Below are 24,340 nucleotides of genomic sequence, written 5' to 3'. Positions count from 1 at the left end.
AAATGCTATATCTAACACAGGAATAGAATAACATGTCAGAGTATCTGACCTAAGGATAATTTTCCACCAAAAGGAGTCCTGTGCTATAGTCATCAGGAATCTACATAAACTCTTCGTGATTCCCAGAGATTATTTTATTGAGTCAGCATCACCCAAAATAAAGTCATGTCTCCTTATATATTCTTAGAAAAGAGTTGAGATCCAACCTAAGCCTAATGAAATAAGATTTCCTGGACCATACCTGTCTGGACTTAGAACAGCAACCTGAGATGATGTGGGGGTCTGGCTGAGCATAACCAGCATAAGCTAGAGAGAAGTCTGGACATAGCTTAGAGATATGGCCCCAGTGGGAATTTAGTAAACCATAGGATGTAAAAGCTGACAGTAACCTTAGGGATCATCTAGTCCAAACTCTTACATTAGAAGTGTGGCAGCACACATGCAAAATGAATTACTGAAGGGATCTTTCTCCAGATTCAAAAAAAACACTGCAAGTTGGATCAGCTATTCTGATAGCCCAGGAAGCCTTTTACCTAATGATTTTCACGCAAGCATGGTATACTCTCAGTATACTGTAATGGTTAAGACAATGGTCTCTGGGGCCAGCCTGTTTGACATGAAGTCCAATGCTAACTAGATGAACTTAGTCAAATGACTTAGCCACTCTGGGCCTCTATTTGTTCCTCTGTGAAATGAAGATATTATTTGTTATTTATCTTAGAGGTTTGAGATAGAGATTATAGAGTTGAGGTGAGTGCCTGGCATAAGGAAAGCACTCAATAGAGTTAGCTATTTTTGTTATTATTATTTATTTTTCATAGTTCAGAACCTTTGTCTGAACTGTCTTGTACATGTTGGATCAGGAAGTAAACTTCCAGGCCCTTCCAAAGTGGGCATATGTTAAAGCTGGTTTTCCTGAAGGCAGAGGCCAAATACTCTTAAACTTTTATCCCCAGGGCCTGATAATAAACTTTTAAAAAATAAAATGCATATACTTGGGTTTCACCACTAGTGACTCTGATCCAATTGGTCTGGATCCAAGGATTATAATTTTAGCATGAGCTCTAGGTGATTCAACAAATGTCTGATGAATGCAAGCCATTGATATTGCAGAAGAATTTAGTATGAGTCAAGAAGCTGGGCCATAGGAAGTCATCCAACCCAATCTTTTCCAGAGACCACATTTCTGGACATGAATTCCATAAGCCAACGTGGAATATTTGAACCATTCCAGAACCTTCCCATTTATGAAATAATGTGTGCTTATTTGTACATCTAATAGACTCATTGCTATTCTAAAGAATGGCACCACATCATCCAAAACAAGAACCTGTACCTTGACTCTCAGGTCCACGTCTGTGAGCACCATGAAGAAGTCATCATAGGTCATTCCATACTCTTTCCTCAGCTCGCTGATGAGCTGCTGGTCTACCAGGTCCTCATCATCCACCACTCTCATGGGTTTCTCATTATCTTAAGGCAAATGAAATGTGAATAAATATGGCTGTGACAAGACAGAAACCAGTGGGAAGCAAATGGGCGGAGGCTCTGGGCCTCCATCCTGAGCTAACTAGAACAGCTTTCAATAGTTGCACATATTTGACTAACATTTTTTGTGTGTGTTTGAACAAAAATTTACAAAGTGGATACATACATATAGAAACCAATAAATAAATTCATTTTGAAAGTCACTCTTCTAAAGATGACCATCTCTGCTGGCCCAGGTTGTAGTGAATCAGAAGCAGCAAAGCAAGAGTGAGGACTGCTGAGTCATCCCTGCAAGAAGACTGTCACCTCACCCAGGAACGAGTCATAACCTTAGCTCTCATCAGGGAACTAGACAAGATACTTTTAAGTTTTATTTCATTTTAAAATTAATTTTAGTTTTAGTTATTCATTTGGTTAAGTCTAAAATTTATGTCTGTTCCTCCCTTTTGTTATAGAATCACTTTAGGACTCAGGAAACCATATCATTGCCATAGAGAAAAATAAAAAGTCTATCTTCAAACCTTGTCACAGGTTCCTTTTGGCTTCAAAGAAAGTCAAGCTATTTATAATCCAAATTTTGTAAGTGAATTCAATTTCAAGCAAAATGTCACTGAATTTAAGGAAATTTTAACTATTATATATTTTTCCAAACATCAGGCCCTAAAAATAAATTATTATAATTCAGAATGGTTCCTGAAGGTGCCACTGCATTAATGCGAAGTATGAACATGGCAACTCCTTTGTCTGGAAAGCATTTAAGAAATAATAGGACAGGTTTATTTACTTCCTCTTTCTCGCATGGGTCACAGTGTTTCCATCAAATCTAAAATTTTTATCTGCAAAGCAATCCTCTGTATTTTTTTAAATGTAAAAAAAAAATAAAGTTAGCAAACATGTGGTTAACAGATATATATGAGTGAAGAGAAATTATCAGTTATTATCAACATTGCTACCCAACAAATAGCACTGCAGTAGAAATGACGATAATTTTGCTGACACAGAGGTTATTTAGCTTGAGTATCATTACTCTTGTATTGATTTTAAAAATAAGGACAATTGTAATTTAACTATTGCTTTGGTTTATTTGGTTAGGTTCATTGAAAGTATATAAACAAGGAACTCAATTTCTCTTGAGCAGATCTAAATGAGAGAGAAACAATCTATTTTCCTTCCTCAAGTCGTAACAGTTCCTCACAAAGGTCATCTGAAGGCATGGGAACTGAAAGCCGATATAGGCACCAAGTACTGCCTACAAAATGAAAAATTATATGCCTTATACATGTAAACTAGTTTTTAAATGCACATTTTTTTCTGTCATTAATAAAATATAAATTATTTAAAAGAATTACTAGATTCATGTTCCTGGTTTTTGTCTAGTATATATCAAAGAGTAAAAAAACCTTAGTTGTAGAATAAAATGCATAGTATGACTTTATTCTTCATTAAAAGGAAACAATGCAAAAAGAAAAAATATATCCACATGTGAATATGCATAGGAAAAGGTCCAGACGACATATGGCTATTAATGACAGTTGTAAGGGAAAACAGAATTTGCCACCCCAAAACATGCCTTTTTGGGGGATATTATTTTAAATTGGCTATTTTTAAGAAATTAGGTTCATGAAAGACCTTGGTCTTCCCCCTTACTGCCTAAAAGAATTTAGATAGAGAACCTGCTCCAGAAAGAGAGCTATCATCATAGATAACTACAGTTTAATATGAACGAGGTATAACAGATAAGGAGGAACCTAGAAAGACCTGTTTGATCAAAGTCCTCTCTCTGTGCCATTGGTAAAGATGGCCCAACAAATATTTGTTTACCACACGTTTGACATCTCCATGTGAGTTGACTTCCTGTACTTTGAAATCTCAAACCACACACCCCCGCCCCCGCCTTTTCTCTTTAGCTCAAGATGGCATATAAACCTTAACTATTCAATTTGTCCCTGGTCCCAGATTCTTATAGAACCCTGTATGTAATAAATTCAGTAATAAATTTGGTCATTTTCTCTTGTTAATCAGTCTCTTGTTAATTTGATTATCAGGCTAGCCAGAACTTAGAAGGGTAGAAGGAAAATTATTTTTCTGCTCCTACAGTTGCCTCTGGAGAGTGGGCAGAGGTGAGGTGGAAACTTTCATTGTTTACCCTATGTATGTCTATATTATTTAAGTTTTAACAGTATATTTTACTTTTAGTTAGTAATAATTATTAATGCGAAGATGGAGAAGGAGGAGGAGGAGGAGAACATTGAAAAATTGATTTTTAAAGTGTCCTTGATAATTAATGTTCTGATCCTAAGACTTTGCAAATCACATTTTATCTTGAACCTAGAATTTACTACTTTTAATTCCCAAGATATGTTTATGTTTGCTTTTGTTTATTAAACGAAATCTTCGTCTCCAGTGTCCTGCTGATTCTGTGCTGGGTATTGAATTCAGAGATAAGTATGCTTGGACACAGTTCAAGTTCCTGATTAGAAACAAAATTAGACTATTAGCACCTACCAAAGAAAAAGAATCACAAAAACTATTGAATGGCTGAGATAGAAGGACGTTGGAGATAGTAGCAGATTTTAAGAATTATCCCAATTCTCCACCCCTCCCTGTACCATCTACACTGTGTCCAGTAACTGCAGCTCCCTGTAATGATGAATGGGTTGAGCGGACCAGCCTTTTGATTCTGAGCTCATCTACATGACTAGATTTGGCCAATGTTAGCCAATGTTAGTACAATTAACACAAACAGAGGCTAGAAATGGGACCACACATTTGGAATTGCTCTTGCCTCTGCCACTGCCATGACTACATGTTCACACTAGACTTCTGGAGGATAAGTCAAGGCAAGTTACCCAGATCAGCCAACAGTCAGTTGATACCTAGCCTGTGTGCAAGCTCAGCCAAGATCAGCAGAACTACTTGGCCAACCTGACTGCAAATACACGAGCAAGCCTAACCAAACCCAGCCCAGCCCAGAGCAGCCCTACAGACTTGTGGTTAAATGAATATGTAATGTTGTATACCACTGAGATATGTGGGTCTCTATTGCACAGCCTTACTGTGGCAATAGACAAGTGATATGGATAATATCTGGCTCAACCCAGTCGTGTTATTGAGGTTGAAGCTAAGAAACTGTATGTAGTACATGCTGTGGTGTGCAGTCCAGACCCTACCTTTATATTAAGGCTTCTATGAATGTTAACAGCTGAATCCCTCTAAAAATTGTTGTCCTTAAAAAAGAGCTGCCTTTCCCCAAGTCACATCCTTACCAAGGGACAACCCATATTCAGTGGTTAATGAAGTGGGGCGGTGGGCGGGGGGAGAGCGCGGAGGGTGGGGGTGGGTAGATATAAAAGCTGTACTCCTTGACACAAAGTGCACAACTCTGAGGGGTCAGCTGCACTGCAATTCAAATTCTCCCTCTGTCATCTTGTATCCCTTATAGGAATTGTTCCTAAGAACATTCACCATTAATCTCCTGCAAATAAATCTCAAGAGTCTCAGAGTCTATTTCTCAGGGAACCAATCTGTCACAAACCCCAGGAAGGGAGCAACTTGTTCAAGTTCACATTGCTAGTTTATAATAGAGTAAAGGTTAGGATCTAAATAATATGACCTCACTCCTTTCCAGTGCTCTACTTTACTAAAATGTCATACTCAAGGATAGAGAGGACCCAGTGTCAAGATTTAAGCCAAATTTTGTTCTACCAGTATATAGTAAGAAATCAAATTCATGGTCTGCTTTCTACTCTCAACTAAAATATTTTCTGAAACGTTTTGACCGAACATTAGAAATAAAACGTTTTGCACTCCTAGACTACAGAAATATCTACATCTCAAATGTTAGTGCTGAGTAGGAGAATATGCCAAAGAAAAACAATAAAAGCACTGATTGACACTGGGTCCAACTAGAATGGTGGTGACTTTATGGCACGACACAGTCTACTTCTGGCCAAATTCTGAGGAGGGCACATGTGAGGCGAGCTCCTCTCCCCAGCTGCCTGCTTCTGCCACATGTCTCTGTTATGCTCTACATTCTGTCTAAATCAGGGCTGGGTGAGCAAGAGGTTCCCTGAAAAAACAACATAAATTTAGCAGCATCTTGTTTTGCCAAAGCTCTATAGTCCTTGTCATGGGTCGTGGGGGTTAGAAGCAAACACTTCAGGAAGCATCATATAAATTGTCTACCTGGTCCTGATCCAGCTAAAATGACTCACAGATGCAAACCCACTTGGTGAGATTTGGTCATTTCACACAGCCTGCCCCAGACCTAAGATTATTGAGGAGGGCCAGGAGGGAGGGTGAACTCTGCTGTGTGCTGGTAAGGACTGGCTCTACATATGAGACATTTGCCTAATTTCCCATCCTATAAGAACTCCAACTACAAAAGTCAAAGGCAAAAGTAGCAGTAAATTTCTTCATGTCTTTGTTCTTCCATACCTGACTATTGACGGCAATGACCCTGCAAAAAAAAATTCCATTTCAATTACAACTTGTTAAATATCAGCTGTGCGTCAGGCATTATATTTGAAGCTTCCATCTGTGACTGCTGCTGCTTTGTGATATCCATGATTTCTCCTCTTCTCACCCCTATAGGCCATATCACCAATGTCCCTGGACCACTTTAGTTTCTCCCATTGCTTCAGAAGTTTCCTATCCTCTCTAACACTTTTTCAAAGTATAATCCACCATCCACCTTCATCACAATCACCTGGAGCTCATGTTAAAATTATAATCCTTGGATCCAGACCTTTTGGGCCAGAATCACTAGTGGTGAAACCCAGGAATCTGCATTCATTCATTCATCCATTCATTCATTCATTTATGACCATGGTAAATTTATTCAACTTTCCTAAACTATAGTTTACTCAAACAAAACTCTACCTAATCTAATTGGCTTTATTAAGTGATTCATGAATTGGGCAGTATTCCATCTAGCAACTAGAAGGGTACTCCTCAGGAACCTGTGTTTTAACAAGTTTCCTGGATGATTGATATACATGCTGTAGACAGAGATAAAACTCATATAATTGGCATAGCCTACATTTCGTCTAGGTCCTGGACTCAGCCTTTCTTAACTAGCTTATCTTTTAACTCTTCTTCCATACATTATATTCCAATCTTTTATTTCCAGTTTCTAGAAACATGTCTTCCTTTTCTGGCATACTATCCCTGCCCTTGTTCACATGGCAATTTCTAATTATCTGGGAAATATGTCTTTACCTCATCTGTGCACTCATAACATTTTTATATTCTTCTGTAATAATGACCATCACCTTGCATTGTAACCAATCGTTTATATCTCTATCATCCCACCAGATAGGAACAACTCAGCCATAGGGACTGAGTCTTGGTCATCTTCTAAATCCTTATAGCCCAGCACACATAGGTACTCGGTATAGATTTGGTAGTCATGAAAAATCTCCCAAGAAAGATATCAAATGATAAAGAGGGTAGTGAAGGATAGAGTAAAAGAGGTGAGCAATTCTGAGCTGCATAGAAAACTCACCGTCAAACCTTTATCCTTTCCTCTATCTTGTGAGCCCCAAACAGCAAATTTAAGTGTAATTTTATAAAACACATCATATAAATTTATTTTCTAAATTTGGGTTTTCATATATGAGGTCCCAATTGTAAGAATAATCATATTAATCATATTTTTTACTTTCTGTATATTACGATGTTTTGACATCTTAAAAGACTTTTCTGGTTGGGGAGAGACTGTTTCTCTCTGGGCTAGCCAGTTCTTAGAGATAGCAAAGGGCCCAGCCAGGAGCAGATCTTTGAAATGCAGACTAACCGATCTAGAACCCTAACCCCTCTCTCTGTCCCATGGACCCCAGGAGACAATATTCCTCTGTCTTAATCATCCCAGGGTCAGGTACCAGGGAGCTAGGGGCCATTCTTATAGCCCAAAGCCAGCCAGAATTATTCAAACTAGCCAACCTGAAGCTGTTCGCCCTGCCCTGCCTTGCCTCTCCCACAGAAACCCCAGTAAAGGCAGTGGTCTGGGCTCTGTCATCACTCTTGCTTCTGCTTCCTGACCAAAACCTGATGTTCTTCCTGTGACCCTGTAAGGCATGCTGCAGTTTCCTCTCAGGGACCTGTGAGTAATAAACTCTATTTCCCTTTGACATACAGGTCTCTTGAGTGTCATTCACTATGCCACACCATTCGCCACCATACCTTAACAAACTCTGTCCTTGGGTAACAGACAACATAAATAAAACATATTTATAAGGCATTTAAAATATATACCTATCCTGTTCAAGAAGCCAATACAAACCAAAATTTATCTGTTGCACTTTGGATAAATCTGGAGCCAAAGACTCCAGCTGAGGCTGAATTGCTTTTATCTCAAGAATATTTTCTGGATTCCTGAGCAGTCTGTAGTAGGTTATTTCAGTTAGGATAACTGGCCTCTGGCTATGGCATTTACTTCCTTTTAATTGGAAACAGATCAAGTTAAATGACTTTGTACTTGATTTGCTTGCTCCTATTTTGCTCTCTGAGAGGTCGTTTGCCTACTTACCACAACACTGTAGGACGAGTGACCGGATTGCATCTATATGGAGGGACTACTCTGGCCATTCCTGATTACAAAGCTGCTGCTCTCACTTGGTCCCTAGAAAGAGCAACTTGTCCTATCTATGAAGACTGTGTCCTGCCAGGTACTTTTCTATCCTGCACACTGACTCTACTAAATCTTAAAAGTTATTTAAAATTTACTTAAAAATACATTCCTATCTCTAGTGATTTCATGTGGCTTATCAATAAAGTTTGAATTCTTTGCCTTGGTATTTGAAATCCTCTAAAATGTGATGCCAACCTACATTTCTAGGCCTCTCTTCTCTTCTATCCTATACCCAGCCTTATTCTCTAGACCAAAACTAGCTGCAAATCAGAATTACTTGAGCAACATTTTTGAAACCCATCTCCAGACTGAGTCAGTATCTTGGCCTGGGGAGGGGACCTAGGAATCTGAATTTTATCCTAATGAATAAAGAGTACCTATAAATTGAGATTTAAAAGACCAACAAGAGAAAATGAGCAAAGGACATTAAAAACAAAATATAAATGTTACTTAATCGTATGAAAAGATGTTCCATCATACTCATAAAAAAAGAAATGCAACCAAACACTATACTACCCTAGGATACCATTTTTCACATATCCCATTGGTTAAAAACATTCACAAGTTTGATCATATACTCTGTTGGAAAGTTTTGGGGAAACAGACACTTGTAAATTGCTGGTGAGACTGCAAAATAATACAGCTTGTATGAAAAGAAATCTATTGATATCTACCAAGACTAGATACATTTTCCATTTGACCCAACAATCCTACTTCTAAGAATCTACTGCAAAGATATGCTCATATACACAGAGTGATAAATGTACAAGGTTATTAACTGTAAAACTCTTTATAACAAAGTACTGAAAACAATCCAAGTGTTTATCAACAAGAGGACTGGTTAAATAAACTATGGTAGTTTATTAAAGCAATGGCTTAATAAGGAATGTGAAAGAACTTTATATAGTCATAAGGAAAGATCTTCAGGAAATATATTTAAGTGAAAAAAGAAAAATGTACAACAGTATATAAAATATACTATATTTTGTATAAAAAGAAGGGGAATGTAGGTATTTACATTTATTTGTATTTGCATAAAGAAGCACTAAATGAACAATAAGAAATCATAAAAATATCTATGGGGGCAGAGAGTAATGGGGTAAAGCGGCCAGAAATGAGTGTAAGACTTGTCTGCGTGTACCTTTTCATGTAAAGCTGACTTTGGAATCCAAAAAAATGTACTATTTCTTTTTAAAAAATAAATAAAAAACAAAAGTACCTTGGTAGAGTAATCATTTATCAAAAAATCTACTCAGTTTCAATGCCCCTCCATTAAATCCACCCACTTTTCAAAATTCTCTGATATTTACAATACCTTCTCTGACAATGGCAACTGGAAGAGCTTATCCCCCCCCACCACATTCTTTAAACACTTGTTTTGCACAGTTGACCTATCAGGTGCTTTATGCTTCTTGATTGTTAGGGACTGATCTTGACACTGATATACTGATACTAGAGGCAGCGAGGGCAATGGAATGGGATGACTGAACAAGTTAGGTTACAACCTCTGTAGCCTCTAGCATGCAGAGTGATTGATAATCAGAGACTGAATAAACAGAGAGGGACACTGCAGTCAGAGTCTGGAAATCTGATCTCGCATTACAGAGTGGCAGAGTCTAGAGAAAGCAGCTGCCAGGCATTGCCACCACTGATGAAGGAGGAGTTGGGGCAAAGGGTCAATTTTTCAGGTGCTCCTGAGGAAAAGCAGCATCTTTGCTTTGTTATGGGTCCTGATATTTGTGAGGCTTGTGTCCATAAAGAACAATTCTCTTCAACAGAATCAAAGACAGAGTATTTTAGGCCGAAATGTCTTCTGTCATACTCACTTATAAAATTTTTTTTTTTAGAAATTCACCCATGAATTACTCATATGATTAAGGAATTAACACTTTCTCTCCTTGTTGCCACATTTCACCACCATCAACTTTTCCACCTCCCTTTTTATAGATTATGCTCGAACTCTTCTATTTTGCTAAGAAAAAGAAAACAACAACAAAAAATGCATGCTGTGTTTAGCCCTCGTTTCTATTTTCATTCTGCAATAAAGTGCCTTTAGCAGCAACTTCTTCCTATCTGACAAACTTTGTCTACAATGCATCCTCTTGACATATATACCAATATTCCTATCCTAGATTGACATTTTAAATACCATTGACAACTAAGAATGCTTTTCACTATTAGATCATTCTAAACCTTCCCGTATAATATACTCTGGGTTGGCAAAACCAGATGGGTTTATTCTGCATTAACGTTTGCTCAAGACTGAATAACTTTTGTTAGCTAATGTCCAAAGTCTTTGGATAAGTTTGCTAGTATTTATAGGTCCACCTTCCATAGTTTAAATACATTTAACAAAATGGACCAGCTGGGAGAACTCCCCATACTGTAGTTGAACGTGGGACTCTGTTTTTAAGGCCCAATATAATCTGGAACAGTACGGAGTGCTTGATTTATTTTTAAAGAAAGTAAAACCATCTGATAGATTTCCAGCTGAAAATCAGTCAAGGCTGAGTTTGGTTCACTGAAACCATGGAGCATGCCAATTCCTATTTTCCCATGGCTGACTCCCAGTCTTGGCCAAAGGCCTTTCCCATAAGGGTAACCTGGGACATGACACAAGGACAAAAAGGCCTTCCAGGAATTAGAGGAGGAACAAGGTAAAAGGCCCCCAAACCATGTCCAAGCTGCCATTCTGTGAGAGGCAAACACCCAAATCACAATACCTGATTTCTAATAGAGCAAAAAAGGAAACCTCAGTCCTGCTGCAGTTCATATTCAATCCAGATGTCTAGAAATCAGCAAGATTAATGCTAAAATGTTGCCAAGGCAGCACCAGATGCTTATAACAGTTGGAACCATATAGAAGTTGAGGTGAGAGATATAATGATTTTTCCAACCTTCCTTGAAATAAGAAATGAGAATTCTTTGTGTAAGAGCTGGTAGGTAACACATTTGACACTGGGAACACCTGGTGAAGGAGGGCTTTCATCACCAGCCAGAACCCGTTTCTGCACTGGATTGAATACCTACTTCCTCTCTAGACATCTGAATTATAATTGAGCTCACTGGCTCATGCTACTATTTGAAAATCCAGGAAGCAAATGGCTGAATCCCAGTTAACCACTGAACATATGGCTTTGTAGGATTGTCACCAGGAGTAGTAATGCATCCTGACCTTGAAGAGCACTTGTGAGGGTTCACTGTCAACATTCTGTAATTAACAGAAAGCAATCAAGTATTTTTCAGTTATAGGTGCTGTAGTCCCTGTGACAGCTCACTGATCTCCAGATGCCTGCCAGAGCAAATGGTGACCACAGCAATAGTGCTTATATGTGACAAGTATTTACATACATTATCTTACTAAATCCTCACTATAGCCTATGAAATACATATAACTACGTTCTAAGCTGAGACTTAGGAAGTAACTTGCCCAAGGTCACACAACAAATGAGTTGTGACTGTGGATTTAAAGTGGTTTGTTGGACTCCAGAACTTCTTTTGTGTCTTCTGTTTGTATGATTATTGTCTTGGTTAAAGTAAAGACACTCTTTTGTTGTTGTTTTTCCCCTTCCCAAACATACACATCCACAAGCCAATCACTGATCCACAATGATTCATGCTGTGACATTGGAAAGGATGCTATTTATTTTCATTTGGAGCTATGTCAGCAGAAGATGAGCTAATAAGAGAATGAATAACTAAAACTTCATACCTGAATAAATTCTAGAGATCTACTGTACAACAGGTAGCTATAGTTAACAATATTGTATTGTGTTAAATTAATTAAGAGGGTAGATCTCGTTAAGTGTTTTCACCACAATAAGAAATATTATTTAGAAAGCTAGGCCATATTAAAAATCAAATGGACATTATTAGAGCATAATTACAACTGATATGTAGTCAATTACACCAAGATCACATGACAGAAAAATCTGCAAGATAATGTGCTATATGTTTTGAAGTTATATGTTAACTAATGAGGGAAATATGTTTTATATTTTTTCAGATGTTTTCAGATGAGATATATTTTATGAAAAATATGCAGAATATGCAAATGGTGGAATATGAAGGATTTTCATTATAGTTAAAATGAAAATTTAATAGGTAGAGAATTTTTGTAAGAAAAAGTTTGGTTTTTTTTAAATAAAGCCCTAGAGATGTAATAATTATAAAAGAAATGGGTGGGTCAGATTTGGGGCTTCTGACTATGAGACTTAACTACTCGCAGAAAGTCTTGCAACATTCTTAGGAGAATTACAATGAGTTAGATCTCAGCTGCCCAATGCTGAGTTGTATGCCTCAGGAGTCTCACATGCATCATTAATATGAAAAATTGTGAAAACTCTAAATTCAGCCAAATTCTTTTGCTCTCCAAAAGGACTTGGGCACAGTTCAGTCCATATTTTCAGTGACTTTTCATTTATCTTAACAATTTCTTTCAGCCCTGGTAAATTCCCTCCCCATCCTTGCCAGAGTCAAGTTCTGGCAGGTCCCCATCTGTCAGTGCCTGTCACTTAAAGGGTGTCGGAAGATCAGATGGCGCTGCTCACAGGCAAGAAGGTTCAGAATCCGAAAGAAAGCATCTGAAACATATCTCTCTGGTTCTCCCCCTATATTACTTCTGTATTACTTCTCTCTTTTTTCTTCACCTTACTGAATTTCAAACCATAGAGTGTTTGCATATTTTTCATATTAAAGTGCCAAAAACTTAAACCAGAAGCATCTGAAATGATTATGTAAATAATTAGGCAAACTGACCTTTTTTACCACAGGGAAAGAATCCTCTGGATATTTAAATTTCTCTTTAGATTCCCCACTGACCTCTCCCATAAAATTTGTCCCACCTTAGCTATGAGAAAAACAATAATATCATTAAAACGTTTAAGAGAACCTAGCTGGAAGTGGTCGATTTTCATGGTGCTGTTGTTGACAGGGCCAAAGATGGTGATCACGGAGATTTTCCTGGTGGCCATTTTGCAGAAGCTTTCCAGATATTCATCTCGCTGTTGCACATACATGTTGTTCTCGACCTTAGGAGCGGTGATCAGCTGGAGGTGAGCGTAGGCAAGCAAATATTAGTTAATGGTGATGGTTTCGCAATAAGACAAAACCCAAAGTTTTCTAATTCGGAATAGAGGGCTGGCAGTGACTGACATCTAAACTAAATTAAAGTAAACTAAGTTAAGTTAAGCTTAACTAAACTACATGGGTTTTTTGGACATTTAGCAGAATTACAGCCATAAGGGGACTATTCAGATAGGGCTTTTTAAAAAAATATGGCTCCAAACAACTTAGAGTTTTCTACTCATTTCCACTATTTACCTTACTAGTCTCCATGTGTCTTGGTTTTCTCATTTGTGAACTCTGTACAGAAATACTTATTTTGCAGAGCTGTTATGAGCATTACATAAATAATTGGCATGTAAAAATTGTTCAGTAAATGCTATCTTTCTTTCCTCATTTTGATCTTCATTATCTTAATCGGCTGCTCAGACATTCATGAATTGAGTGGTTACATGTCTCACAGGGTTCAGAGAATTTAATAGCCAGGTCTTGGGCACACTGGAACATTCGATGGCTGATGTTTGCAGTAAATACTTACTCATCCTCTGCTGACTCATCACTGGGCCTGCAGATTAGCCTCTAAACATGTTCTTGAATTTGACTACATTCAAATTTATCAGCTACTTTTTTACTTATGACCTAACTTTACTCAATAATTCTGAAGTCTTCCCTGTTAGCTTAGCATTTTTCAGAGGGGAAACCATCATGTTGTAACTGCTTTCAAATTTTTTCTCAAAATGGTTAATGAATCTGGTCCCAGCTCCATCCTGCTGTTTATTTTTCTCTGTCAGATATGTGTTTATTGCTTCCTGTAAGCTTTCCCTTATAAGAATTCTCTATGCTTGACAAAATACTATCCCTCACGGAAATCAAATGTGTTCCATAGCTTTTGAGTAGAACATTAACAAAGATTTTCGGGGATAAAGTTTTTTCCTCAGATTGTTATTTATTTTAAGTAGCATGATTTCATTTATTTTTGCCTTTTGTTTATATGCCTGTTCAGATGGACAAAGTGGGTAGGAAATGCTGGTTTTAGAAATGTAATTTCCCAAAAGGAATAAAAATTAAATTTCCTGAAATGTATTCATTAATTCATATTTAGCTTTAAAAAAAAAAAAGAGATAGCAATGGTATTTTTGGTTTGCTTGTTAGTTTTCAATTAGCTATATGACATCTGAAAATATTTCTTCAGATTTTTATGGTAGCCCCAATCTTGGAGTTTTATTTTCAATTGGTATGTTTATGTTTTTCTTCCTGGCTGTTCTTTGCTCACAAACACACTAAATTACTAAAATGAATTTTCAGTGAGGACACAAAATAGTCAAAAATAAAAATTAAGATTTACTGGTAATGATTTTGGGCTCCCTATTCTAATGAAGGATAAGCCCATATTTAGAAGTGTCTCTAGGGCACAGCTGCCCATATGCTAAATGACTGATAATTACCTGTCTCTGTAACTTCAAATCCATACATAGACTCCATTTCATTCATCTCATACTTTGCCATGGATTCTTAAAGTCCATGGACAGACTGTGATATGACCGGACTTCAAGAGTCCTCAAAGCTCCCTTTGGTCTTCTTCTCCCTCTTATATATAACTGATAATTTCAGACAATATATAATCATACAGAACCTCATTCTCCCCTGCCTGGAACCTTGTCCCACGGATCTCTGAACACGGTAGTCTTAGGCCATGGATACCCAGTGGGAATCGCACTTAAATAAATAAAGACCTCTCATGTTTATTTTCACCTTGAGACCTTTGCCCCAGGATGCCTTAACCTACCATGAGGTGACATTTATTTTGCATGACTCATTTCCTAGCTTCTGGCACTGAGTCTCTCTTGCTAAACTTTCTTCTTACTTTACCTTATATGACCTCTTCACCCTATAGCCAAACCATTCTAAATTACGAAATGAAAAAAAATTTGGCAGAGCGGCACAGAGAAAGAGTGATTATAGCCAAAATTGGAGGGCTTGCATTTTAATCCTTATTCAACCCCTGGCTTTCATTTAGCTTTAACAAAGCCATTTAATCTTATGAACCTTAGCTTTCTCAACTTTACAACAGAAACCATTGTAAAGGTTCCCTGCCAACCTCTTAAAGTAGTGAGAATTAGTAAAAGTGTGTGTGTGTGTGGCTGTGTGGCTGTGTGCACCCAAGTACCATATATGTATGTCACCGCTGAATAGTTCACCCACATTCCTTCCTCTGGCTTGGCTCACCCCTTCCACTCAGGAAGCCCTCCCTTCTCCTCTTTTCTCCTCCCCTCCTCTCCAATTTATCCGCATCTAAGTCATTCTTCAAATTCAGCATCCACCTTAAAGTCTTTTCTAGCTCTCAATGATCACTTCTTCCTTTTAATTACTGTTCTTATAGTCTGCACTGCTCTCTTGGAATTTATGTATATCCTTGATTTACCAGTATATTTTATGTTTATGTCACACCTCCTCTACTAGACTCTAAGTTCTTCAAGGCACCAAAGTCCCAGCTCCTACTACTGCTGTGCACATACTAAAAGAATAAACACTGGCCCATGTTCCTCAGGTTACATAGGTCACACTGGCCAGAGGAGAGGTAGGAAACACAATAGACCCTTGCCTATAAATGCCTAGCAGCAGTCCACAAACCAGTTGGTTTAATTCGTTCCTCAAGTTCTCATCAGGTAAAGTAGAGGAGGCTGATCTCTGAACGCATTTCAAGGTCTCTTTCCCTGTGTCCCATTCATTTTCTAGTTGGGCAGTATTTCAAACAGTATTTAAAATGGTAACCATTTCCAATTCCCTCTTCCTAAAAAGAGCATCTTAGAACTTCTCAGTATACATTTTTGTCTCATACTTGGCCTCTTTCTAGTTTGGTGGCAATACATCATGGCATGTCTCATGAATTTAGAATTGTGTGTGGTTCTTTTTTTATGTTTCTTTTCCAACAGTGTGATGGCATAAGGAGCCTCAGGGTCTAATGAAACCAGTTTGCATAAATAAAGGGAGCAAATGGGAATGGAAAATGCTAGGGGGTAAGTATTTTAAGTCTCAAATTATTCTACAGTCTGTGTTAGGTTCGAAACACTAGATTTTTACAGATTCTGAAAAATAACTTTCAAACTAGTAGTCTGCCTTAGTAAAGCAGAGCTTTATATCCTTCTCCAAAATTAAATCAAATAAGTAGATTGTTGTCCCAATACTCAGATTTCTGAAGTAAGGTTGAAAGTATTAATTACTTGAATTACAAGGATTCAGTCCCCAAAGGATGCTTAAATTTGAACCCGAATCTCTGCAATTCAGCACTATGAGGCCTCTTGTAAAATGACAAATAGGTAGAACTCAGGGTACAAAATGACAGCTTGTCAGCTATACTCCACATAGTCCAATGTTTAAGTGATAAACAACTTATCTATATTCTTTCTCATCATTGTCACCACCAAGCTGACACCAACCAGTTTGAGGGATTAGACTGGGATTCAATCTATTGCTCTTGACAGGCTGCCAGGGAAGCCAGATTGCTGAAGTGCAGAGAACTAGCTGAGTACTAAAAGCAGAAACTCTACTTTGATACTCAGCACAGAATGTTGACAACTGATATATCTCACCATTTATCTGAATAATTCAAGGTAGAAAATGAATTTTTAAATGTCTGTATTGATTAACTAATAGGATCATTCTCAGTGTCCTCTTCATTTACGGCATATGCCCCACATTTATACCCACAGGAAGGTGGAATAAGGGAGTGGCTTGAGAATGAGCTTTAAAATCAAACAGACCTGAGTTATAACTCTCACTTTGCCAAGTATTAGCTATACACCTCGGGAAACTTCTCAACCTCTCTAAGCTTCTATTTTTTGATCTGTAGAATACAGTTAATAAGTCCTTCTTCATGGGATTGTCATGAAAATTAAACTGCAGTCTTGGCAAAAAGCCCTAGCAGAGTGTGCTCTTTTCTTCTGACAGACTGAGAGGCACGGGGTTTGAAGGCTTGACCTCTGGCCTAAGAATAGGACACTTGGCTCCTCCTACAGCTTCTCTGAAGGCTTCTAGGTTGTTGTTTACTCAACTACAACCCATACCATTGTTTCCTGTGTTTCTCTAAGTAATTGGTTAAGTGGAGGTTATGTAATATTTCCACATCTAAAGAATGATATGAATAAATGCAAAGTACCACGGTTTATGATAAATTGTAGTTGGGCACCAGGTTACTGAAAACCTGAAAAGATGAGCTATAGGACCTGTACAATTTCTTGGAATGCAAACCTCATTTCAGTTTGAGCACACTGGCTTAGGTTAAGGCCAGTTGGAGGTATATGTTATCAGCCGTACTTGAACAGCTTGGAGAGTGCTAAGCATTAATGAATATTACTTGAATTACTGAACTTCCTGAATACCACCAACCATGTTTGACAGGGAAAATAAGTGGAAAAAACTATAAATGGCAGCAACTAGTTCTTTCACCCAAAAACACAAGTCTCCTCTCTGGTCAAATAGATTCTTTTCTCTCCATTTTTAAATATTGTATCACGCACACTCATGTTTATTTCATCTTGTCTTTTCTAGTCCATTCCTATTTTGGATATCATTAGCTCTTTAGAAAAACACATTTCTGACATATCATTAGCTGGGGACACATGGGACTGCAAGACTGAAATGTCTCTTGTTGGTACTTTCTTTTTTAATAACAAACCTGAATCTCTCACCAGCCCCCAAGAGCAACATTGCCTTGAGCAATCCCAGCTGGTTTCTGTTTTGCCTCACATGACATCAGCAGAAGCTGTCATTTGAGTTTCATTTGCTAGAAATTTATGATCAGGGATACTTTTAAAAGTAGAAAAGACCCAGCTGGGCTTTCAAATCCCTGACTAAGGGAGTGGAGAGAAAGAGAAATAAAGGGCATGACTAATTTCAGGGATACAGTATGAAAACCTCCTTTTTGTTAACTTACAAACTAGGGATAATGGAAGTACTTACCAGATAGGCACACAAGTACAATCTTGATATTTTACCCATGATTATTTTTTTTTCCCCTGGCTAAAACCTGACAATAAGGAATACTTTGCCTACCCTGTTGGCTAAATGGCCAGGGTTGGGTGACGTGCTCTGGCAGGCTGGACAAAGTCCCAGGTACTCAGGAGGAGAGCAACAGAGCACACTACTAATGGCTTTTCCTACAGCCCCCAAAGAGGAGCTTTCCTACCAGTTCTCTAGCAAACATTCAGGCACCAAGTAGAGTTCTACTCTGAAATCAGTGATTCTTTTAGTTCTGACTGGAACATTTCCATTTAAATTTGTGCATTCTGGGAATGACCAAATAGCTGTTAAACTACACTAAACTGAACAGCCTATCCTCTGCTAACCTAAGTTTATATAGTTACTTTAAGGTTCTGGTTAAACTGAGTAACAACTATGAAAATAAATAACGCATACACAAACCTTTAGACTAGATCAAAATTTAGGCTTTGTTCGATCAATAACTACACTGTTGATGGAAGAGCTAAGAGGATTTGGGGACACACCCCATCCATGATAAATACTACAAGGGACTCTGCTCTGAATAACATTTCAAATACACATTTCAACTTTTTGAAACCACTAAAGATAAATGGACATCAGAGTTTCTCTGGCTCATATTATTACTCCAAGTTAAGACCAGATTGAAAAAACTAAAAAACCCTCTGAGAGGTGCCCTGAGAGAAGAGTGCCTGTCTGCTTTGGTGAGGGGGATTGCAGGGCATGGAGACACCTTACGCCTTCAGTAGGATAGATGCTATCTTCCGGAGCATGAGATGGCTTCCTTCTACTCAGGTATCTGAGAGAATCATTCCTGACTCATATTACCCCAAATTTTACTGAACTTTTTCTCTGAAGTAATTTTATCACACTCTCTTTTTCCTTATCAGCCTGCAGTAAAATGATAGCAAATAAGAAGCAACGGGTAAAATTTTGGAAGGGCACTAAAAGTGTGGGCAAGGAGACATAAGAGGAGGAGCCATTCTTACATTGCTGTTGAGAATCGCCCTTACATTTAGGGTAGCACTTATTCCTGTCCAATGCCTTCCTGGGGTTTGACTAGATAACGTTATCATAGCAGCAAGTAATGGACAAAGAGAGAGTTATAGAGACAGACCTGTAACTTTCTCAATACTAGTGGCACTCAAACACAAAAGCAAAGGACTGCTTGTCTTTTTTTTCATAAACACACATACACACACACGCACACTCATGTTCATTTTAAAGAGTCTCAGAGAAACTGACATCTGGACTCCAAGTTCAGATGTTTCTAGGGTGCTGGAAATTGGAACGATTAACCCAGTTCCCACACTCCATCTTTTTGCCCTCCTACCAATAGCTGGATGGTGACGGAAGAGGCTGCCTTTAAGGGAGACGATTTCAACCAGCTGTTTTTAAAAGCATTCATGAGGACCCTTCCCCATTCCCAGTCATACTCACTCTCCACCCAGGCTACCTCACTTTCCCCTTGGAGGTTTCCAATTATTGATATTGATATAGATATTGATATTGATATTGGTAGGAAAGTAGAAGTTTTGTTTTTTTCCCATATACATGCTTCTAGTTTCTAAGGTCCTGAAGAGAGAAACATTTTTCCTAAGTTGTGATCAGAGTCAATGCATGCCATTTCAGAAACCTCATTCATTCTTCTTTTATTCTTTGAACTTGGTAAAAGGGAGCTGTATCCAGAACTATCCCTTGGAAGAGCAGAGTAAAGATGGGGGATGGGTATTGATGGGTTTGGAAGAAGCTGACTATACAGGTGCTCTCCTGGGTACATACATGTCCAAGGTCCTCCCGCCATTGACTCTGTGAGTCTGTATGAAAAAAGATTCATTTAACATTCAAACCAAAGGAGCTGCTGCCCTGGCTGCCCTTCCTTGACACACCTCCTGAGCTCCTTGACATGGCACAGGTTCAGCCATGGTCTGCCATCAGCAATGTGATTTTAAAATAATAATGACCAAATGTTAACATGCCCCCACCTCAACCCACAGAACAATACCAAGAAGAAGATTACTTACAAGGAGTCTTCGTTTGCCTTCGAAAGAACCCAGCAGGTCAGTCACCAACTTCTTGGGACTCTGGGTGAAGTGCTTTGTGGTGGGTTTCAAGTAGCCATCGTGCTCTGTTTTACCTGCTTTTTTCTTCTTGCTTTTCTCTTTCTCCTGCCTGTTCTTTTTCTCAGTCTTGTCCTTCTTCACTGGCTTTTCGCTTTTGAGTAACTTGTCTGCTTTCTCATTCTTCACCTTTTTTTTCTTCTCCTTCTCAGGTTTCTCAAGCTTTTCAAGCTTTTTAGACTCCTTTGCTTTTGAGGGGGGAATATTCCCCACCTGCAACTCCTCCTCCAAGTGAGAGGCAGTAGGCCGGCTGGGGTCATACTTATCCTCATACTCATTGCTAAGAATTTTGTCCTGGGCCTTCCTTTTGGGAGGTTTGCCTTTTGCTAGCTTGTGGGGACCTGGTACCACATTTGCGTCCCGGTGGCCATGCTCCCGCCTGTCTGTGCGGTTGTCCCGGAAACGGCCGGTGACAGTCCTGGTGCTATGCTCCGAAGTAGGTGTGGAAGGGGCGGCCGTGAAGCTCTCGAAGCTGCTGGCCTTGCTGGGCCTCCTGGTGGTCTGTGGCCTCTCCCTGGGCAGCTCCTTCCTGGGTGGAGGGTAGAGATTCTCTAAGGCTACGCCCCCCCTGGGCGTGGTCACCGCGGTTGTTGCTAGGGGTCTGTGAGCATCCGAGGAGGGGTGCACCCTGAGGGTCCAGGGCCTCTGGGTGCTCGGAAAGGCCGTGGTGGTTGTAGGTCTTGCAGCTACAGTCACCACCCGAGAGGTAGCCCGAGTCATTGTTGTGACTGGAACAGGAGGCAGAGTGGTGGCCCTTGGGGTCGGAGGAGGTGGCGGAGGAGCCGCTGTAGTGGTGGCGGGCTTTCTCAGCATCTTCACCCGACTCTCTCTAGTGGGTAGGACCTGCGCCCTCCTCGGGTCTTCTTTCCTCTTCTCACTGCTCAGGCCTGGCCTTCCCGCCCCTCCACCGTTGTCCCCCTCCTCTACCACCTGGCCCTCTACCCCAGAGGCCTTACATTTTTGGACAAAACCCTTCTGCCTGATCTTCTCTATCCTGCGGATGGGGCCCTGGTCGATGATCTCGTACATGGCCTCCAGCCTGACCGGATAAGGGTAGCGCTCCTCAACCTGCAGCGTCTTCTTTAACAGGACCATGCCAAACTTCCCTTTCTCCAGCTTCAAGAAGCTCATCAGCTTTGGGATGAGGGTGGGGTCCAGGGGCTGCTCCAGGATCCGGCCCTCGCTGGTGATTCTGCGCACCTTGCCGCCTTCTTCGCCCGCCTGATGGAACAGCACTATCTGCTGGATGTGCCTTTCTGCCAGCTCGCAGTACACATCGTCCTTCAGGAGGCTCATCATGAGGCGGTAGTAGCCTTCTGAGGCGTGAGGGGCCGAGATGACCCACACGCGATTCTTCCCTGCAAAGCTGGCAAGGATGTTGGGAGAGCTGGACCCAGAGGGGAAGCGCAACGTTCTTGAACGAGCCGAGGACCCCTCATCTCGGACCATGTCACGGGGAGAGCTCCGGGCTGCTGGTCTCCGCTCAGGTCTCACCGGAGCCCCACTGATGCCCAGCGGGGCCGGTAGGTCCTTTTCGTGAGCTATTCTCAACACCGGCACACTGCTCCTTCTTTGGTGAGGCTGAAGGTTTGGTTCCTCCAGCGTGGTTCTCTCAATTCCTTTAGACCTCCCCATGTGCCTCAGAAACCGAGCTGGCCTTCTGTTGACTGGGGAAACCAGAGGCGCTTTCCGCCCTCCCTGGCTTCCTCGATTCGTGGCATGGAAGTGGGGTTCTGATCCACACACCAGCCACATTGCCAACAGCATGGTCAAACTGGGTCCCATTCTCCATGTCATTGTGTAATCCACTTTGGGAGGCGGCAAGGTCAAAAGACAAAAGGGGAGGGGAAGCGGGAGAAAAAAGAAAGAAAATTGTTTAATTACAAACAGAACTGGGCATTTTCTCTTTCTCTATTTTGGCCAAAGGCTAGGGGAAAGGGTGGTTAGAGAAGAAGGAAGAAGGTCAGGGAATGGAAAATAGGATGAGATCCTGTAAATTTTAAACCCCTGTAATTTGTCAGCACCTAGCAGAGACAGTTACATTAAGCAGGAAACCCAGCCCAGTGCCCCATTCAGCATGCTTGCACCCTTTCCACTGACTCTCTGATGCTCCAGAGAAAATGCACACTGAGCATACTAATTACGAGAACATTCCCATTTCATTTCTTCAAACAAGCAACAAAGAAATAAACACACCAAAGACAGAAAAAGATTACACACTTACATTGTGGCTCATGGAGATGGAACGCAGAGGGTTTAAAAAGCAATCTGAAGTATGGTCCCAAGACAATTTCCCAGATGAAATACTTTTTCCTCCCAACTTTCTTTCTCCTTTGCAAGGCTCGTGTGTGCTGCAGCTCCAGCTCCCAAAGTCGCCTATCCTGACCTGAGGGCTGAGCTGATTTCTTCTTTTCTTTCTGGCTGCGTCTTTTTACCTTCTTGACAAGTAGGGTGAGATGACAGGAGCTGTCCTTTTAAATTTTTGCATCTCCATTTTTCAGTAGTTTCTGCTCGGTCTTGTGTCTGTGTGTGCCGGTCCCCTGTGCCGACAGACAGGACGCCCCTTAAAGCGGAGCCTCAGCTATTTCTGAATCTCACTCTTTTCTCTCCTTAGAGTTCCAGGATCCTACTTATCACCCTATTCTCCGGTCTGGCTTAGTCCCTTTGTTTCTGCAAGTAAAAGCACTGGGATTAATATGTTTTCCAGGCTGAGGGAAAACACAGGAATGTGATGTTGAAAAGGGGCTTTTTTTTTTTTTCGTTTCCTACTCCTCTCTCCTCCCTTTATTTCTCCCCACCTTTTTTTTCCCTCTTCTTTTCCTTCTCCTTCTTTTTCTTCTTCCTCTTGTCTGGATTCAGTCCCAGGAATGCCAGGACAACCTCAGTTTTGATCCAAACCAAACTCAAACAACAGCAGCCACTGGAAATCAAGGAAACTTCACTAAGAATTCAACAGATCAGCAAAACACCGCCTCCTTCTCATTGCAGCACGTTGAGAGTACACTCAGTGGGGAGGGAGAGGGCTGTTCTTTGGGTGGGGGAAAGTTTTGAAACACTACCCATCATCATAAATCACTTTAGAATAGGATGGCTGAGGCCTTAACCCTTTCTATGCCAAGTAATCAGGAAACTTTCTTTTCCTGTCTGTACTCACACTGTACTCTGGAAGGGGAAACGATCAGATTTCTGTATCTGGCTGCTTGGTTTTCCTAGAGACATTTGGGTCAGGGTGCTTGGCTGTATGTACACAGACAGTATATATACTTATAGCTCCATGTATATATTTTTATCTCTTTCTCCCTGCTTCATGCATTTTGTTTGAGGTTGGAAAAGCCCACGGAAAACATGACTGGGTTGTTTTTATTTTATCCTAGTTGAAGATCATATTACTGTGCTCTTGTTCCTGGTTTTTTCCTTGGCGTGGAAGGAAGCTGGTAAAAGGTTAGAAATGAAAGCAATGGCTGCTGTTGCCCCGAGACTACAGTTGGCCATTACATCAGGAGAAGGGCATTAAGATCTCCAGCTCTGGGCTCTGGCTAGAGATGATAGGCAAAGACCTTCCTTGGAGTCATGAGTGTGTGCGTAGTGCAGTATTTTGCTCTCCAAAAGCTCCAGGTATCTGGAGGGCTTTAGGCAATCCTTAGAAATAGCCATATCATGTTCCAAAGAAGAGATCAACATAGTTCTATGTGTCTACCTCCTGGATCTGTCATGGTGATTCAGCTTTTAATGGTGTGGAAAGGTGCCTTAGATTATACAGATATTTCTTCCAGCTTCTCCAAGAGAATTCCGTTGGTATTAATTGCAGTGGTGAGTCAGGGTCCTCAGAAGTCTCCCTGTAAACTAGGCCATGCTAATGACTACACTCACCGGATAAATCCTGGTCCCTAGTTGCTACCCCTTGATCAGCCTGTCTCCAATGGATCATTTGCTTTTCCTTCATATAAGCTCCCAGCACTGAATTGGAGATCTGTAGGCGGTTGAGTGTAAGGTTCTCAGCCCACAGCTTGAAGATCAAGGGGTGCCAAGAGGGAAGGCC

The 24,340-nt window shown here is 40.2% G+C and overlaps 1 protein-coding gene across 1 annotated transcript in view; it reads right to left on the bottom strand.

Moving 5' to 3' along the window:
• CCDC80 (coiled-coil domain containing 80) overlaps positions 1 to 23,331 on the bottom strand; it is a 33,641-nt gene extending 10,310 nt beyond the window's left edge. Inside the window, exons 1-5 of the mRNA XM_039878968.1 lie at positions 23,100 to 23,331; positions 22,526 to 22,971; positions 20,206 to 22,109; positions 13,011 to 13,167; positions 1,337 to 1,473 (exon numbers count right to left, since the gene is read on the bottom strand). Of these exons, the coding sequence (XP_039734902.1) occupies positions 1,337 to 1,473; positions 13,011 to 13,167; positions 20,206 to 22,098 (2,187 nt within the window). The 5' untranslated portion in view covers positions 22,099 to 22,109; positions 22,526 to 22,971; positions 23,100 to 23,331. The remainder of the gene's footprint in view (positions 1 to 1,336; positions 1,474 to 13,010; positions 13,168 to 20,205; positions 22,110 to 22,525; positions 22,972 to 23,099) is intronic.
• Positions 23,332 to 24,340: the final 1,009 nt, after the last annotated feature.

Source organism: Pteropus medius, unplaced genomic scaffold (assembly GCF_902729225.1).
Source record: "Pteropus medius unplaced genomic scaffold, Ma_sr-lr_union100, whole genome shotgun sequence".
NCBI classification, from domain to species: domain Eukaryota; kingdom Metazoa; phylum Chordata; class Mammalia; order Chiroptera; family Pteropodidae; genus Pteropus; species Pteropus medius.
Note: the sequence above shows the minus strand (reverse complement) of the source record. Positions and strands in the feature narration are given on the sequence as shown.